This window comes from Anas platyrhynchos, chromosome 4, assembly GCF_047663525.1.
Source record: "Anas platyrhynchos isolate ZD024472 breed Pekin duck chromosome 4, IASCAAS_PekinDuck_T2T, whole genome shotgun sequence".
In the NCBI taxonomy this organism is placed as follows: Eukaryota; Metazoa; Chordata; class Aves; order Anseriformes; family Anatidae; genus Anas; species Anas platyrhynchos.
In genome coordinates this window covers 28,197,066-28,216,323 of record NC_092590.1, presented here as the reverse complement: position 1 = coordinate 28,216,323, position 19,258 = coordinate 28,197,066, and the positions used below count along the sequence as shown (strand labels likewise).

Sequence of the window (19,258 nt, the reverse complement as noted above, 5' to 3'; positions counted from 1 at the left end):
CTTCCCCTTTCGTTTTGCGGGGGGGAAGCGGGGGCGCGGTGGAGCCCGGGGCTGCGGCAGGTGCAGCGGGGGCCTCCCCCCAGGCTGGGGGCTCGGTGCCGGTGCGGGGCTCGGTGCGGGGCGGCCACGTGGAACCGCGGCGCCCGCTGCCGCCGCCGCCCCTTCCTGCTCGCCTCGCCCCGGCGAGGAGGGAGGGAAGGAGGGAGGCAGGCAGCTAACGGGGAGGAGGGGAAAAGGAAAGCGAGGAGGAGGGAAAAAAAAGATTTAAAAAAAAAAAAAAAAAGAAAAAAAAAAAAAGAAAAAGAAGGGGGGAGGAAAAAAAAGTTTGTACGTGCAGCGGCGGGCGAGGAGCGGGGAGGCGGCGGGGCCGTGCCGAGCCGAGCCGTGCCGAGCCGGGCGGGGGGCGGAAGGCCGGCGGAGCGCGGCGGCGGGAGGCAGAGGGCGGGCGGGCGGGAGGATGCGGCTGAAGCTGGGCTTCCTGCTGCGCGCCGTGCTGCTGGCGGGCAGCTTCTTGGGGCTGCTGCTGCTCTGGTCCTCGCTGTCGCCCCGCGCCGAGGAACCGGCTCCCCCGGGACGGGTGAGTGCGCGGCGGCGGCGGCGCCGGGCGGGATGGGGGCGGCGGGCGGGATGCCGCGGGGCCAGCCCGGGGATAACGGGGGGCGGCCGCCGGGGCCGCGGCCTGCAGGCCCGACACGGGGAGCGGCGGGGACAGCCCCGGCCGGCCCCGCATCCGCACGGGAGGCGCTGCGCCGCGGCCCAACGCCGCCGGGAAGGGGGGCTCGGAGGGGGCCCGGGGGGCGCCGCGCTCCGGATGGGCCCCGCGCCACCGCCCGGAGGGTCCCCGCTCCGCCCCGTGTCGCCGGGGGCGGCCGGAGCTAGCCCGGGTCTCCGGGGCCGCGGCCCCTTCCCTGGACGGCGGTGCCCCGGGAGGGGGCTGCCCCCGAGCCCCGGTGTCTGGGAGCCCCGGGGTGCGCCGGGCCCCGGGGAGCTCTGCGCGAAGCGGGATCGTCGGCAGGGCTTGGAAAAGTCACAGCATCGCCTAGCGATGGGGGGAGAGGTCTTGCGCCCTGCTCGTACGCTCGGTCCTCTCCGGTGGGCTGTTTTGACTCATCGGCGAGGCGAGCGAGCTGGCATCATTCTCGCTTTTCAACACCGAAAATGACTTTGGGCTCCTTCGGCAGACGCTCTGTCTTCTGAAGCTCTCTCAGTCTGCTGTATCTTGGCAGTTACTGCTGAGATAATAGGCCGTGGTGGGTTTTTTCTTGAGATACACAGTTTATTAAGTGTTGGAGTTCCCGTAATCTGCTCTTCTCGGCACAACGCGGGCTTCTCTGTGTACGGAGAATTCTTCATAACTGTTGCTTCCATATCTCCCGGGAAAATGTCAAGAAATAAACATTTCACATCAAAAGCGGTTGAATTACTCATCCTGCGTAGGAAGGAGAAACAGACCTGCCAGTGGGCATCCTTGGGGCGAGCAGGATGAGCAGCATGGCCTTGCAGTGCCCGCCCTTAGGTGGCTGCCCCAGGAGCCCCTGCTGAGGTATTGCACTCCCAGCACAATGGGGATTTCTATGAGTGCTACACTGACTCAGGTTACCCCTTCCCACCAGCCTGAAGGATAGTTTTGAGCTGAAACCTTGTATCAAGCTCTGTTGACATGTCAGTTCCAATGTGGAAATCCCTTCTCACATGAATGTGTGGCGATAAATGAGTGGGAAGAGTTTTTGCAGCCTGTCCCTGACAAAGCAGTGCTCTGTCTTGATTACCTACGTCTGGGCTGGAGGAAGAAATATCTGTGATAGCCACCTCAGGAAATAATTCAGCCTTTGTTGGGAGCAAATATAATTTTCTTAAGTAAACACTGTCAAAGAGAAATCTAAACAGAACATGTGGTTCATTAGCGAGATCAGCCGTTTACTTATCACCATGCCGTGATATATGTGAGAGAGAACAACACATTTTATCGTCGTTTTCTAGGAAATGGTGGTGTCATTTCTAAACTGGCGTTTTGCTTTGGACTGCTTGTCTCCTGAGCAGCATCCCAGGTAACAGATTTTAGCGAAAAAGCAGTGTGTAAGCGGTGGCTGTGCCCACTGCTGGCTGTGCCTTGGCATGTTTTGGGGAAATGCCGGGACACCTCCAAGCCCACTGCTTGGTAGGAAAAGGCTGCCTGCCCCAGGACTCGGGGATGCTCCCTGTAGCACCTGGGGATGGGCTGTGCCTTGGTACAGTGCCTACTTTCTGCAGGTAGGGGTGTAATAGGGCCCAGCACTGTGGGGCATGTGGCCTGTGTTCTGCTCAGTCATGCCAACACGTGTATTTGCTCTGCTGGTGGCTGCAGATAACAGAATAATTCTTCCTTCTGTACAACACCCTCCTCCTGAAAGGTCTAGCCAACAATTTAACTTTTATAGCTAACCTTGGGCAGTACCTTTCCTTCTCTGCACTGTAAGCCCGGGCACAGCCTGGAGCATAACTTTAATAACACCCAGGCATTAAAGAAACAAAGCTGAAGAGTTCTTCTGCCTTGTTCTTTTTATCTTCACAAGCGTGAATCTTTTCCTGCTTATAGCATATAGCAGCTGATGGGGATAGGATAGGCAATAATATTGAAGATTTTAGAGTAGTTCTGTAACTATGTACCTTTTTAAAAAACAAAACAAAACAGTGCATTCTACCTTCAAATATCTTTTTTTTTTTTTTTTTTTTTTTTTTTTTTTTTCCCCTGCTGATCTTAAAAGAATTCAGTGGTCTTTTAGAGAACTGACATGACTTGAGGTGCAGAGTTTCCAAAGGAAAAATGAAAGTGGAGAAGCGACTATTTAGGAAGGAAATGAGAGAGCACAATTAATAACAGTAATACAGAAAGGTGGAGATAAGGCATTTCTTTTTCCCTTCTGGTAGAAGACTACCACAGATTGATGTATTCACTGCTATTGAAAGCGTATTTGGAACTTGAGGAAACAATACACTTTTCCAGATAATCAGCCTGTAGAGCTTTGTTTCTGCAAGATGCATTCGAGAAAAAAATGTTTGCAGGATCCAGAGGGAGAGGTGAAGTAAATATCTGTTTTTGTGTAAGTAAAGACATTGGTTATCTGATAACAAGGATTAAAAAAGGTACCCAAGATTTAAGTAGGGATGCATGCATTCTTGTTTATAGCTGCAAGAAAAGATTAGACAAAATCTTTGGTTAGATTATTATGTACACATTGTGGGGTCTTTGGGATGTTTTCTAAGAGTTTGTGCTCTTCTCAATCAAGGGATGGTGGTTTTGGAGCCAGCAGGAGATGATTGAGGCCATTCATTGTAAGAAGATTGCTGTAGGGATCCCAGCTATGGTGCTTGCAGGTCTCAAGTGAGATATGTTGCTAATGATCAGCCTCGGAGGTACAGCCTTAAAATCTGGTTTTGTCAAGGAGAGAATAGAAGCAGGAGTACAGCAGGCAGAGCCAATGGACTGAAAAGGTAAAGAAAGATTCACGGCTGAGAAGTTGAAAGCAGCATATCTGGAAGGAGCCTTACATAAGCTTAGTATAGGTCAACTTTAACTCTCTAAATCAGACCAATTACAAAGAGTTAAAGTGATTGAATTACTATGCAGAAGCTTTTAATTAAATGTGTAATTTATTTTATTTTTTTTTAAGATCGATTTAGCCTACTTGAGGCAAAGCTTGGAGCACAACTTTGCATGCTCACAGTTTATGTGATGCAGTGTAATTAGTGGTCTCCTATGGTTTCTGGTCTTTGCTGGACCACTGCATGGAGGTCATGGAGATGACCCTATTTGTTTGTCCCTGTGAAGGAAAGTAAGAAAGAGAGAGTGTCCAGCATGTTTTATCATCCGTGGCTTAGGAAGCTCATAAAAGATTTGATGGAAATATGTGGCTGACTTTGCTCAGGTCAGAAATGTGGTGCTGAGACAGCAAAAATCATAAAACAAATGCCATGTTCTGACCACTTCCCATGTGCAGTGAGGAAAACATTCCTGACGAAATCTCAGCATGTGCTGCATAACCTCCTATCTGGAAAGCTAGTCCTTCCGAGACACTATAATACTAGCGATGTTCCCCAGCCTCCACTAGCTGATAGCTACTTGTATCCCCGCCGCTGGTGGGCTCCTAGTCATCCACCCCTGGGCACCCGTGTAGGGGTCAGTCAGCTCTCCTTGCTGCCACCTGTCCTAAAGGAGGAGCGGGGCCCCCAGTTCGGGAAAGGTCCTGGTCCAGGTGCTGTTCTGGTGCATCCTTTGGCTCAGAGAACAGCTCGCAGCCAGCTACCTGGTGGCTAAATGCTACAGATCTCATGTGGCCACTGGAAAGTGGAGGATTTATGATTTGGAGGAGTTAGGAAGAAACAAAAGGCAAATGGAATTTTTTTGACTTTTCTCGTCACACCCCCTTTCCCTAACTTTAAAGACCACTAATTTCCTGTATGCCTTGGCTGGATTGTCACTGAGGACTTAATGACAAGTTGCAGGCTGAACTTGAAGTGTTATTGTGGTTTAAATTAGATTCTTCGCAGTGGAGGTCCCAGCAGAAATTTGCTGCTTTCCCTTAAGGAGTAAAAGCAAATGGGCTTGGAAGAGAAACAGAGAATTGGGGAATTTGAAGTTGATGTCATTACTGGAGGGAAGGCAGGAGCCGAGCCTGGAATAAGGTGATAAATCTGATGCAATGGGAGCAGTGGTGTTGTGTTGTGAAGGGATTCAAGCCTAAGATAAGAAATGTGAGTGTGGTCATCATGGCAAGCAAGCAGTCAAGCAGTGAGGTTGTCTCTCTACAATTGCTAACTGTGGTTAACTATATTTGTGATCACTTTTATTTACTGTTTTGCTTTCCTGTAGCTGGGTGAGACCTTGAGGCAAGGAGCACTGCATTGGTGCTGCCGCTCCTGTGATATCTGAAAGCTCAGTGCTTTCAGTTGCTTTCTGTGCCAGAGCTCCCTTGGGACACGGGGCCGGACCTAGGCTTTCCTCCTCTCATGATCAAAGCTCCAGCGAGTCACTGCTTCTTGCCTGATGCTCAGCAGAAGTGAATACATTGGGAAATTTGTAGAATTTGTAGAAACTCACCAATGCTTGTTTGAAATTTGCACGCAGGGAGGCAGAGAGCTTGCTGTAGCTGGAGTGTTGCTGTTCTAGCAAGTAAACATCACTCCCCCCTCTCTGCCCCCTGGTTTATTACAGTAATCTTTCGTGTTGCTAGTGACAGTAATAGGCAAAATGTTTTGAGATATTAAATGTTAATGTTTTTAATGTGTGCTTTCATCTAAACTGGCTTTGAAAAAGCTTGTAAAAATCTGTCACCCTTGGGAGAGTGTAAAAAACCCAATGCCTGTCTTATTAAAAATGAAGTCTTTTGTCAAATGCTTCCAGTTATGTTACAGAATAAGTGACCACAGAGTGGTTTCCTGAATAATGTGAAGAAATGAAAAAAGCCTTAAATAATTCCTCCAATTTGTGTATATATACATAGATTGTATTAAAACTTTCTTGAACTTTTCCATCATAAAAATCATTAGCAATAAGTTAAGTAAATAACTCATTATCTCAGGGCTATTAATTATGTAAAAACCTACTCTTCTGTAGGGAGCACTTTAGCACCGTTTTATATGTATATGACGAGATTCCCGTTGTCCTGTTCTAGCCCCAAGTATTACCATTTGTGATTAATGTAAATTAAATAACTGAACAGCAGAAAAATGAAAGATGTTAAGGCTGATGTTTGCTTTTTAAGAATCCCACTGCTGGGGAAAGATTTCTAGATTGTCCAGGGAGCCTTTGGCAACATCTGCAGCATGGGATAAAAAGTGGCTCTGTTCTCTTAGGTAAGTTTGTGCAACAAAAAGCTTGGTGGTTGTGTTCACTTAGGGAACTTTGGACTAAAACTATTCCTCTAATGCTGTATCTGAGAAAGAAACCATGAGTAAGACCACAAAAGTTGGGAAGGAAGAATCTACACAACGGGTTTGATGGGTTGTTTTTGGAAAACAAGTGATAATAGATGTGGCAGTTGGAGCTGCTTAGTGGCTGCGGAATGGGGCATTAAAAATAGAGTGCAATAAAGTCCTTACTTTGAAAGGTGTGAAAATCTAGGTAACTGCTAACTCTGTTCTGATTTATTGAATTGAGAGGTGATGGCTAAGCTAAAGCAGTAGAAATAAGTTTAGCTATCAGAAAAGGCCCAGTGGGTCATCAGGATGTCAGCCTGGAGAGCAGCATACCACATGCAGAAGTGTGTGCGTGGGTTTTTCATCACATGGCAAAGCAGCATGAACCTGCTCCAGCTCGAGCTCAGTAGAGTTAAAATTGCTTGTACTGAGCTGGCATTCCCTAATGAAAAATGACAGTATCTTTGTCCTATTTTTGTCAGATATTAAATCAGCATTACGGGAGACTGCCAAGTGGAAATAGGGCAGGATAAGCTGTTACATTAATAGGTTTGACTTCTACCTTGGAGGGGGGTGGATGCTTTTCACAGAAAATAGGCCATATAAACTGAGAGAAGGATTCCAAGTCTGGTAGCAGTTACATTTAATTACTAGATTTCCTCCATAAGTATGGAAAACAAACGTCTGCTGTGAACGATTAGTTTAAAAATAGAAACATGCTGCTTAAAAGGCCGCCTCCTCCATCAGTTTTCTTTAATCTTTTTGTGAATTAAGGGGAATTTATCTTGCTCGAATCTGCCTTTAACAGTCCACCTCCGCCCTGCAGTGCTCTACATTTTGGCACTGTGTTGGCAAATGAGGTATTTTCCCACTATGACTAATAGGAATGCTCCACTGTGTGCAGAAAGCAGGATGTTGCCAGTATGGTCCAACAAACGGAAGCAGTAAGCAGCCAGCAATGTGCATTTCTGCGACCTGTGGTGCTGTTCAGGCTTGGATTTTGGGGCATTCAGAACTTTCAGGAGTAGACTTCTGAAAAACTTAACCCAAAAGTTGGGCTTGTGCTTTAGAGCAGGTTTCTGGTTTGGGGTTTATTCATTTAATTGTCGGCTCTTTCCTGAAAGAGCTCGCTGGCAAAGTATGTGCTTTTGTGGAGAAGGGCACTTTTCTTGTTGGTAATTGTAAACCAGGTAGAGGAGAAGGGGAATATTTTTATTCACCCTTTGTTTTCAAGTAGTAATCCTTATTGTGTTCTTCATATATGTGGTTAAATGGTTTTAAAATGTTTGCTTAGTCATTTGATAGCTCATTTGAATTGGTAGGTCTGAATTTTTTGGGGAAAAAAAAAAAAAGAGAAAAAATTCCTTGCTTGCAGCAAGCTGTTTGTGGAATAGGTTGGTGATTTTCTAGAGATTCATTTTATAGAACAGAATTCCTATTGTCTGAAAACCTACTGACTTCCCATTTTATTTCCACATTGGAGTAACAATACTATTCTTACCTGGGTAGGTATAAACTTTATGTAGAAAACAAAAATGGTTACTTTTTTGAAATGAAGATGATGCTCAAAAAAGGACTGTATTAAGCAGGAATACCTGAGGAAAGAAAAGCTGAGACTTTTCACTCCCACCACCGCTAAGGATAGAAAAATATTAGTGTCCCTACCCAGCTTGCCGTTTTCATTTCTTTTATTTTTTAAATTCTGTTTTCATTTCTTTTATTTTTTAAATTCTGTTGCCCCAGGCTAGTAGACTTCTTATCATTTTGAAGGCTTTTTATTTCTCCTTGTGTAACCATGCTTTCTTGCAACTCACAGAACAAATCAGTAGGTTTTTTTCCATGTTATATTAATTGCATTTCTTTCAGGTTTCTCTCTTACTACCTTTTCTTGAATCCTTCATTCTAATCACTGACTCCAGTAATGTTTTGTTTTTGTTTTTGTTTCATATTGCTCTGGCTTTCTGAAGCTGCAGCTTATTTTCTTTTGATTTCCTTGTGGAATGCTAAGTTGCAAATAGCAGCAACCAGCACTGATGTGTGGTACACCTCTGAGCAGCAGGAGGGGATTGCAAGAAGGTGTAAAGTAAAATCAGTATACTGGTTCACATTTGGAAAATTTCTTTACAGTTAAAGGTCTCAAAATATAACTGTTAATGAAATTAAAGCATAAGCAGATGGTGCTCTGCCCACAAAATTTCTTATTTGTTTTGTTGTCTTAAAAAAAAAAAAAAAAAAAAGGCAATGAAAATGGCTTAGCAATAACTATTCTGAATGGAGTTAATATAGTTGGTTGATTTAAAAAGACAAAGTATTATGTTAAATAATGTGCTTTAGAAAAAAAAATGCAAGATTTTTACTGAAATTGAATATTGTTTTTTCATAGTTGAACATTTTAGTCTCAACTCGGGGATTAAAATTTGCTTTGGTTTTAACCTGCCATAAAAGATTTCCTTTTGTGAAGGATGGCTAAAAAACAATGAATAGCTTTTCAATAGGGATGAAACACAGCAGGACTCCCATTTTATTGCTCAATTCCTGCCTTTATGGGCTTGAAATATTTAAACAGCGTCTTTATTTTGAGCTAGTTAATAAGAATTCTTGATAAGTCAAACAAAGAGGTATTTATTGTTTTATTAAGTTAATTTGTTAACAAATGCATCATCTAATGACATTTCAAAACAGAAAGAAGGAAGAAACCAAGCCACCTCTTACAGCTGTCTGCAACTGAAATGCCATGAGCTTTCTATTCTTCCTATCAACGAAGGAATAACAAGAAAGACAATATTGAGATATGTTCTTCAATGAAAATAAATTGTTCTCTGCATCCTTCAGTCTTGAAACATGATTTGCTATGCTTTCACTTAAATGAAGCCTTGAAGTCAGCTCTTCAAGGCTTGTATATATGTCTTTTATAAGCCATGCATGTGTCAATGTGCATTTATCATGCATCTTAGATTGTTTCACCTGCTCTGCTTTTGGTAATTCATCTCCCACACTGTTATTCTAATATGCCAAAGCCTTCTGAGAAGCTTTAAGCAGCAGCTATGAAATATGTTGCTCTTTTTCCTCACCTCTTCCATGCTTTGCACCTTTCTTTTCCTTTCCTCTATGAAATATCTTCCTCCTAGGCAGAACCAAGACCTTCACTAGAGATTAGCTTAAAAAGAACAATATTTCATTGATCTGCCAAGGTGGAAAAGGGTAGGAGGAGGGGTTTTGGTTTGCTTGTTTTAAGGGAAGAACAGCTTTTTGTGGTAGTCTGTATTCTAATTGTGTATGTGCAGGCAATCACTGCCTCCGATCAGAAAGTGTTTAGCCAGCAGTTCTCAGGAGCAAAAGGACGGATGGTGTGTGGGTTTCCTGTGCCTTGGCTCACGGTAATAATGCAGATGAATCTTGCACTGCCTCCTGCATCTCTTCTCGGAGATCATCAGCTCCAAATGCTGATACTTCTCTCAGTGTAAGATACTCCAGTATCTGTTTTACTCCAGACTTTTACTTGCTGTGTAAAGTGATCGTGAGCTACACCCTCTGTCAGGTATTCCAGCCATGCCTCTGGGCCTCTCAAGTAAGACTGCATTTGAGTGACCAAGATGTTTAAGAGATGAAGTCATCTTGTGTCTTCTGTCCCTCCCTGTCTTCAAATACCAATCTAAAACGTTTGTCTTGAAGACTTGCTTATGTTTCAATAATGCAAACAGGATAAGAAAAGTCGGGCTGAGAAAGAATGTTGACTTGACAGTGAAGCTATGAACCTCTTTGAGCAGGTCCTGTCGTGAGCTCCGCCTTCAGGATCACCAGTGGAGAAAACATCCTGTAGGAGGGCAGCTCTGCAGTCCAGACTGGGAGAAGGCTTTGTCAAACCTGGGGCAGGTGGTTACTGTGGTTACTTTGGCAAAGTATGATGAGACCCTTGAGTAGGAATCCGGAGTGTTGATACCAGAGCCATTATTTCATGCGGAGAAACAAAGGGGGGAATCTGTAAGACACAGCGTTGTTATCTTAGTGAGCAGTCTTGCCTTTTCCATGGCTACTACGTAAGAAGTCACCTCTCAGGTAGTTGCCAAATTTTGTTCCCACTGTTATCTTCCACCAAGACTCGTGATGACAGGGGAGTTGTCAAGCTGTTCTGATAAAAGGGAACAGCCTGCCAGGATAGTTCATGTAGCCTTTAATCTTTGTGTATGCCTGAGGGTCCCTGGGAAAAAAGAGGATGGCAGGGAGCAGACTGGATTAATTTTTCTGGATGAAATGGATATGTCCTGGGGGTTGGCCTACTTAAAAATAATGAGGATTCTTTGAAATTTGCTGTCCTTGAGCACGTTTTATCTGTCCCACGTCCCCTTTCTCTGATTCCCACATGCCTAGATCTTGTAGTTGAGCATTGTGAGTGACGCTTACTGCCTCTTTGGAAGGTGGTTATTTTGGTCATATTTCTCTGTGGTGCCTAATTTATGAGCTGAAGATGACTTGAATACGTGTCTGTGAGGAAATGCCCATTGAGACTGCACACGGGCAGAGGTACTTAGCTACTGTCAGCTAAGCAGGCGCTGTTCTCAGAGTAACAGTAGGGCATGAGGTGCTGATTTTCAGGTCTTAACATAATCTCATATTTCCAGAAACTGAGAAGATATCTTTTTCTTTAAAGAAAATAACTATTTGAAAACAGTCCTGTATGATCACATCGGGTGAATAAGGTATGATGAGATCCTCACTAGGAAGCTTGATATTGATCGTTGATTGACTGCAGCCAGCACAAGTTCGTGTTGGTGTAATGAGGTGCATTGACCTTTGCTGGTCCAGGTTCTTATTCCAATCTCATCCTCAGATGATGGATGAGTACCTCGCTTAATTTTTTATTTTTCTTTTCCCCTAGCCAATTTTATTTTCCTTGTTGATTCTTTGTGGGGATTTGGGGAGTTAATTGGGCTTCCTCTCAGGACACACTGTTCAGCAACTTAAGAGTTTTCTTGGTTTGCACTAAGGTGGTAAGAATATCTGGAAGTTAAGAAGAAAGATAAATGATTAGAACAATAGATAAATTAGAAGAAAGATAAATGATTAGAATAGTTCTCTCGGTTTTTAATCCTCTGTAGTAGCTTGGACAGTCCATCTTCTAACAGATTTTTTAACAGGTATATAAAATTATTATTAACAGGATATAAAACTACCACTTTTATGAATAAAACTGTTTCTTTATGAGCTCTACAACTCAAGTCTAGGATTACAGAAGTCTTTACACCCTTAAATGCCAAGCACCAAAGTTCCCACTGATAGACTCGGCCAGTTGCTGTTACTGGAAAGGAGAGAGATGGCTCGAACAGGTTTTTGAACAGGTTTCATCTTGCACAATATTTGCAAGAATTTAATCTGTATTGAGAATTTGTTAAATACCATTTGCAGGTTAATCCCAGCAATCCTGATTTTCAGGAATGATTCACAGCTATTAATTCCTAAGAAACAGAACTTTTATCTATTAATTTGGTGTATCTAACAGCCATAATGTACTTTTTAACATTACCATGACGTGACGTTCCGAACAGAATTTGTTATACTTTTTAGGTCAATGTTTTAAAATTAATTTTAGTGTCTTAGCCAAAGAGTCTTGACTCTGATACCTTAAAATGTTCATCAGGGAGAATGGTTTCAAGTATATGAAGTAAATTTATCTTATCTTCCTTTTTTCATTCCCAAACCTGAAATTTCATTAGTCCAGAGCACAATACTTTTACATATTTACTAAACTGTATAGGCGTTTGTTTTTAAGCCCAGTTTTACTTAAGAGAAAGTTAAGGTTTCAAGTACAGGATCTGTGTCTTGTGGCTGAATTAGTTAAATATTCGTGTCTGTAGTTGTATGTAGTTGACAATAGCTTCACAAGTGGAAGTCTTCAAAGCTGTACATACTCTAAGAGTCCTGATAGGTTCTAGCACCAAGCCCCCACAACTTTCTACTAAGAAGTCCATTTTTCCCCTGAGTGCACTTGTTAATTTTGTCAGGCATTATTGTTGCTTGACTGTTTCTGTACTGCATGGGATGTAGAACTCAGAAACCTTAAAGTGTACAAAAAAGAGCCGATTATGGTAGCTCCAATTTTTTATAACCAATGCTGGCTTTATCCCAATGCACAGCAAGCTTTGCACTGTTCCTTTCCCTTTGTACAAACAAACACCATCTTACGTTACTGGATATTATGTGTGAATTAGAGATTACATGTCAACATGACAACAACAATTTGTTTTTCTCAGCTGGTTTTTATATCATTAAAAGTTCAATGTGTATAGAATTGCTTGAAACCTTTTTTTTTTTTTTTTTTTTTTTAAGTAAAACCCGGGTTGTCTTTTTTTTTTGTCACGTTTATATATGTTTTGTTTTTAGATTTTTATTTATTTAGTTATTTTTATTTATTTATTTCCCCTAGACTGAGAGAATGTGGCCAGCACTAAATTGGCATGTTCCTTAATACCATTTCTTATCTAGCTGTAGTGGTGTAGAAGATTGAATACAAGATTGAGAAAATACTTGCTAATTTTGTTTAATTCTTTATCTTATGTGGAAGGGAGTTCTGCCTGACACTTGGGTGCATTTTGCAAGAAAAGCATAGTACTGGAGATTTGGAAAAACATGTTCAAATCTAGTGTTGTGAAAAGTTTTTGTTTGTTTGTTTGTTTTGTGTTTTGTTTTGTTTTTAATGACAACTCTGTTGACACTTAGAGCTTTCCTGAGAGAGTACCCTCATACAGTGCAGGGGCAACTGCTGGTTGTAGGCATCTTCCTGCCTCCCTGAATTTAAGAACATGCAGCTCTCTCCATCAATCCATAGCAAGATGAAAATATTTGCTTCCTTGAGGAGCAATCTTGTCTTAGAAGAATTAGGAGAAATGGGAGGTTTGTGTTTAGAGGATAATTGTTGTTTCTGCATTGCCATTTACCATTGAACACTGGACGAACACTCCTGGGTGTGCCTTGGAGAGGTGAACACCAAGCATGGCTCCGATCACCTGCACCAAAGTGTTTTGTTCTTCTGGGCTTTCCCTGCGCAGGAGTGCATGGGTTATTTCTGGTTTCTATGACTGAGATAGGGTCTGGGTGTGGAGGCAACTCAGAAAACTGCCCAACTGGGCAAGCCTGCATCGTTTCTGATGCTCTTAGTGCACCAGGAGTGTCTGCTTTTGTGTCCAATTCCCCAACACAGCAAGAGGGCTCCTCCAAGGCAGAAGGAAGGCTTAGAGAGAGAGGCACTCTTGTACCTTTTAATTAAAATAAATAAGAAAAAGACACAAGGAAAACAAACAAAAAAATAAAATAAAAAGGCAACAACAAAACCCTCTATTGACCCAAGTCTCTGCGCTCATGCCAGCCTGGAGGTAATTTTTTCTCCTGTGTGCCCTTGGAAGGTCCTGAGGAGAGCTTTGAGGATGGCTAGAAATAACTCTAGTGTTCTGTGCATTTTGCTGCTAGTGCACTCTCATCTGCCTTTTTCAGATTCCCCAGCAGCTTTTTTCATGCTCCTATTGTGAACTAGCTCAGCACTGGTGTTCACCCTGCTTACAGGTGCCAAATCTGTTTGGTTTGCCCACACAGCTTGCTTCGGGAGTCCTTGATGCAGCTCTGTGCAGGTGTAGAGGTGTTTGTGTTGGCACACAGAAAGGATAAAAATGTAGGGGAGAAGTAAATTGGTTGTGGAAATGTATCCATCTTACTCTCAAACAATGGCTAGAAAAATTACCAAACATCTAGCATTCATCAGGCGGAGGTTTAAATCCACAACAAATTAGAGAAAATAAAAATGCAGGGGCAGCTTCTCTATATCAGCTAAAATCAGTATTTTTCATTTATTTGTTCAGCAAGAGCTAGGTGTATCTTTCAATTCATATTCCTGGTATTCCACAGCTCACCTTGCAGCAGAGATGAAAAATATCACCTTCAGGTCTTACTGTATCAGTGTATCTGCAGTCTTGGGAAGATAAATGTCAATGTAATGCATCACAGTATTGACATTCAGAAGTCTTCTAAACTTTGATTTTCAAATAAAGCAGGGAAGTCAGATGAGTACCTTTACTCTGTAGGAAGAATAGGTAAGTGATTCCCCTCCCCCCCCATTTAATAGAAGTTTGATTTCCTTTACAAACCTACAGTTATGTCATGCTGTCCAGAATTGTGGAACTGGAAATGGCATGCTGAAAAAAAAAAAGTGTGTGTGCTGTTTCCAGGAAAAATATTATGTCTGAAGCAACTTGTATTGCTTGCGGCTTTCGACTGCTCTTTACTAAAGAGATGCACAGAGTTCCTGCTATTCATGTTCTGTTGAAATTATTAGAAATGGAAGCTGAGTAGTAGCTTATTTTTAAGCTTTTTATATTTTTAATTGGACTGAATTAAATGCAAAGTGAAAAAAAAAAAATCTAGCTTTAATGAAGTCAAAAAGATTATTCCAATTCTTTTGCATAGGATCATAGGATAATTTGAGCTGGAAGGGACTTCGAGAGGTCCAAACTCCTGCTCAAAGCAGGGTCAGCCATGGAGTCAGACAGACTGCCTGGGGCTTTGTCTACTTGGGTCTTGAGAACCTCCGAGGAGGGAGACTGCACAACCTCTCAGCCTAGCTTGTCCCACTGCTCAGCTCTGCTCATGGGGCAAGTTTTTCTCATATCCAGTTGGATGTCTCCATCAGTTTTTCTGAAGAACACGTTGACCTCTTTATGACTGTTCCTGATGGTTTTAGAGTCTTAAAACTGTAAAGCGAGTCTTAAAACTCTAAAATACCTTAGTGGTAATTTAAGAAAAATAATGTTTTTGTGGTTATTTTTTTCTTTAGTTTACTAGAATTGTTCAGTAGAATAAGGACTTAATCTATTTTTTCTCTCTTAATTGAGGTTTGTCCAAGTCTACATTGTATGATAATGTCACACACTGAGAGACCGTTGATTTGAGTAACTAGAATATGACACATTTAACCAGAGCTTATGCCTTTTATATTGTGCTGTTGTCAGTGGTGAGCAAGAACTGTTAAAAAGGAAACAGGTCTTCCCAAAAGGCGATTGTTTAATAACAGTAATAATATTGGCTTGGTTGATGTCTGCTGAATGTATTGTCTCTGACAGAAAAGGCTCTCCTGTGTTGCTTCTCCTTACCACTTCCAATACAGTAGTTTTGCAGGTTACTGAAAGGTAGCAAAACACAGTGGATTTTATCCCCTCTTTTATTTTTTATACTTTGGGATTAAAGTAGCTTTCTTCCTGATTTTTCGCTTTGTTTTGCTTGATTACATTTGGATGCACAGTAAGCAGGCCTATATCGCTTCCTGTCCTGTCCAAGTACTGCTGTTGGTTTCTCCTCTGGTGTTTGATGGCCTATGCGTACAGCATCCCCTTCACACTCCTGATCCAAACAGTGACATCCTGCTGCTGCTGCAGTGCTTCCTCTTGGGAGGTACTTTCTCTCACAGGCCAGACCTAAGTAAAAACAGCCTCACTGACTCTTCTACCTCTAGTTGCTGGCCAGATTTTTCTGTTAGAAAAATAATATCTTTCTCAAGGACTGCAAATGGTTTGTGAAATCAGCTTTCTGACATGCTTTAACAAAATTGTCTTTGTTAGAAGTCAAAGTGCAAGACTAGCATATAAAGATCTTGATCTGGCAAATTGTGTTCCCATTTAAACACCTACCTAATGAACTGGGTACATCATAACTACACCTCGCTAATATCTTTTCTATGTTAGATGCAAGAAGTGAAGGCTGTAGTTTTCCTAAATGCAGTTATTAGCACCTCCATTTGAAGCCTACCAGGAGCATGCAGGCTTAGCGCTTATGGAAATCGCTCCAGCTGCAAGCAGCTTTATGAAAGAAAGTACAACCTGAGAAAAGGCTTGCAGTCATTTGGGGATCAATTTTTAAGCAAAATTCCATTCTGGTTATTTATGTAGAGTCTGAGTTGCCAAGACTTCCAAGTTCATGACGAAAATGTTTATAAGGAGCCAATGTTTGTTAAAAAGCTTACAGTTCGTCATACAAATATCTCTTGCTATGCTGTTTCAGCAGCGGGGGCTAGACCCAGTGCTGATAACACCGACTTCCATTTGTTGCAAGCAAGAAGGGTCCCCATGCATCTTTCTTTGTCTGCTGTATGCAAAAATAATTTCAACAGGAGATTGCTACAGTCATCTACTGCTGATTTAAATGCAAGAGATTGCAGCAGGCACTAATAGGCACTTTCATATTAAAGCCCTCTTAAAAAAAAATCTATGAAAGGCTTATCACAGTGATTGAAATTCCAATCACTTAAAAGGTATAAGGCTTGTGAATTACTACATGTCTGATGTCTGGCACTTTATACTAATGTCTATGGGGAGCTGAAAATGACCACATGTATCCTGTAAAAACCAATGCTGTCTGTGATTTCTAGCAGTGTTTAGTGCTTCGGAAGGAGAGGGGAAAAGAACAGCTAGCTATTGGAGTGTGACACTTATTCCCTGCTTGCATAGCTGTTTCAAAGCAAAGGAATTGGTGGTGTTTATGCACATCTTCTCCAGACGTGTGGTCAGAAATGCCAGTCAGAGTGTACCTGAGCTGGGAACACATTCATGTGAGTACTTTCTTCAGGATCCTTCTTCAGACGTAAGTGAGAACCTTGAAAGACGTTCAGGGATAGGTGCTGAACCTTAGTGACTTCTCGAGAGAAAGAAGGTAGGATGTCAGTTCCCAAAGTTGGCTTTGAAAGTAAAGATTTAACGGTTAGCCTTGTAAACTCCAGGTTTAGATGCACCAAGGATCACCAGCACTAGCCAAGTAAATGCCAAGGAAGTCCGTTCCCTGAAGGCCAGCAGCAGTGTCTGCCCCTCCATTAGATCTTGTGGTGACTTCCCTGGTCAAAAGAAAAGATACTGCATGGAGAGCACAGAAGTAAGGGCAAGGCTGGAAGGGTAGTGGAGGGCAGGAGAGAACAAACAAACTCAATGAAGTCTGTTAAAACTGTTTGAAAAAGTATGTGGATTAGCTTATAGAATTCTTGCTGACTACCCAAAAGATGCCAAGAATCTGGCTGTGCTCACACGTGATGTGGCTGCTAAAGCAAAGCTATGAAATAGGTTTTGACATTCATCATGTCTACTTTACAGGAAAACAAGAAATGTCACTAGACGTATGTGTCACAGAAAGAGTAGTCAATTTACCAAGATTGATTTTTTCTGTTCAATAAATTGGTTCTCACTGCTTTGGTATTCTTGCAGACCTTTTTTCCCTTATGCTTCCAATGCATGTATTGTGTTGACTTTTTGTTGAATTATTTTAAAAGTAGTTAAAACAGATGAGAACATCCCTTACCTCAACAATTCAGTAGAATATAACTGTAATTTATTGGTAAGTACCACACAGATTCTCTTCAATGTCCTACACAGAAAAGATGCAGGAAAGAAGGGGTCATGGAAAGATGAGACAGAACACAATTGATCATAAGTGATTTCCCCTCACTTGTCAAGCAGTACACAAGGTAATTATGTAAATATTCTGAATGTCTGAAATCTATTGGGAGTTCAGATGAAATTTTCAGAAATAGGTTTCAGGCTATGTGTAATTTTCATACAATGCAGCTTTTGGATTTGGCTATTTCTTTGAGAAAGCTTTCAAAATGGTAGGACTGATCAAATTGTGGAATGCAATTTAAGACAAATAGCCTGTTGTAAAGCTTGAGAATGGTAACAATATTTCAAGATAAATGAAAATCTAATCATGCAGTTTGTTTCTTAATAGGAAGAAATATGAAATGAGTTTTGAAAGTCTAAAAAGAAAAATTGGGCATACAAGATGTAGCACAGAAACCCACATCCCCTGATCAAGCATGTCCATCAGCAATGGATTTATTGTATTGTGAATGTCATTTACTCACCAAGGTATATAAAACAGATGTATGACTTTTAAATATCTTTCTGTCTCAGATGATTGGGGAATAGGGATGAAGTTCCCCAGTCCTTCTCTACTGGCTTTTGCAAGTGTAGTGTTCATAGCCTGGAGGGCCAGGAAATCTGTTCTTGGCTGCTTAAAACATTAGGATTGATGGCAGTTTTTGTTTATTTTGGAGGCTTTTTCCCTGTGGAGGGAGAAATAATAGAAGTTGGTTATTTTCAATAGCAAAGCTATGAGTTAGAAATTTTAACTCCTTGGTCTCTTAAATTTGCTAATTTAAATGTTGATTGTTCAAGTCCAGAAGAAACAGCTAATGTTTCTTTTTTCAGTCTACAGAGAGCATTCCTAAAAGGGTCTTTGTCTCAGTGAAATGAAAAGCCTTGCCCCCTCATAGGCCTCTGTAACACTACTACATAGGAAAAGGAGGCTAGTAATCCCTGTGAAATGGAGGAAGCAAATGAAGCTGGACAGAAGACATCTTAGAAGTTCTTGACTCTCTAATGACCATACAAATAAAAATTAGTTCTGTCTTTAAGATCTTGCTGAAACATGCACATAAAACAAAGGATATTCCCAGAGCAAGACAGAATGTGGAAGGAGCAATGATTCAACTAGAAGTGTCACCAGCTTCTTTTAATTTTGAAACCTAGTGACAAGAACAAATTTTGTACAGTCTTATCAATGATGCTATGTTTTAAGCCTTTGAACTTGGAGGTCACAACTTTCCAGGAAATAAAAGATGGAAGTGGTTTTGGGGATGGCAAAGAGATGGCTCGTTACTGCTTGAACCATTAAGGGCTGTGAAAGAAAGTTTTTAGCAACCATAGTAATGACTCAACTATGGGTGTAGGACCAGTTGAGGCCAGCTGCCATGCATGAGGGCATGAAAGATCTGTGCTGCTGAAGATCACAGAGTGCAGGCATGAAATAAGGACGTACCAGACAGAAGGTATATGTGCTAGCAATGATAGAGCTGTGGATTAAAGCAATATCACAGTGAAACAATCCCTTATGGCCATAATCCCTTATGGCTGTTTTCTACAATTTTCATTTGTTTGATTGCAAAAATTATTGAAATTGTTCACCAAGTGTTTTAAAGTGTGTGCCTTTGGCAGTAGTGGAATACAACTACAGAAACAGCTATACTACATGGATCAGCATATACTAAATTCACAAGGCATTAATACAGTGTCACTATTTTTATTCCCAGGTATTCAGAATCATTTGTTCTTTATTCGTATTTAACAACAAAAATTGTCCTAGAGATCTGTCAGGGATGGAGTTAATTTTAACTACAAAAGAGGACCTGCATTCTGCTAGCCTCTAATTGGCAATACAGAGAGCTCAGATAAAGCTCAGATAAAGATCAATGCATTCTTTTATTTATTTATTTTTTCCTGAAAAAAGGGGGGAAAAAAAGAAGCCATGGACCAGGGTCATAGGTAAAGACCCGAAATGTAGA

The 19,258-nt window shown here is 41.8% G+C and overlaps 1 protein-coding gene across 2 annotated transcripts in view; it reads left to right on the top strand.

The window, feature by feature from the left end:
• The first annotated feature begins 237 nt into the window (after positions 1-237).
• The window catches only part of GALNT7 (polypeptide N-acetylgalactosaminyltransferase 7), a 70,881-nt gene continuing 51,860 nt past the window's right edge, over positions 238-19,258 (top strand). Inside the window, exon 1 of one of the 2 annotated variants that reach the window (XM_038178954.2) lies at positions 238-577. In XM_038178954.2, the coding sequence (XP_038034882.1) occupies positions 458-577 (120 nt within the window). In that variant the 5' untranslated portion in view covers positions 238-457. The remainder of the gene's footprint in view (positions 578-19,258) is intronic. The other variant, XM_038178955.2, reaches the window with a different exon arrangement.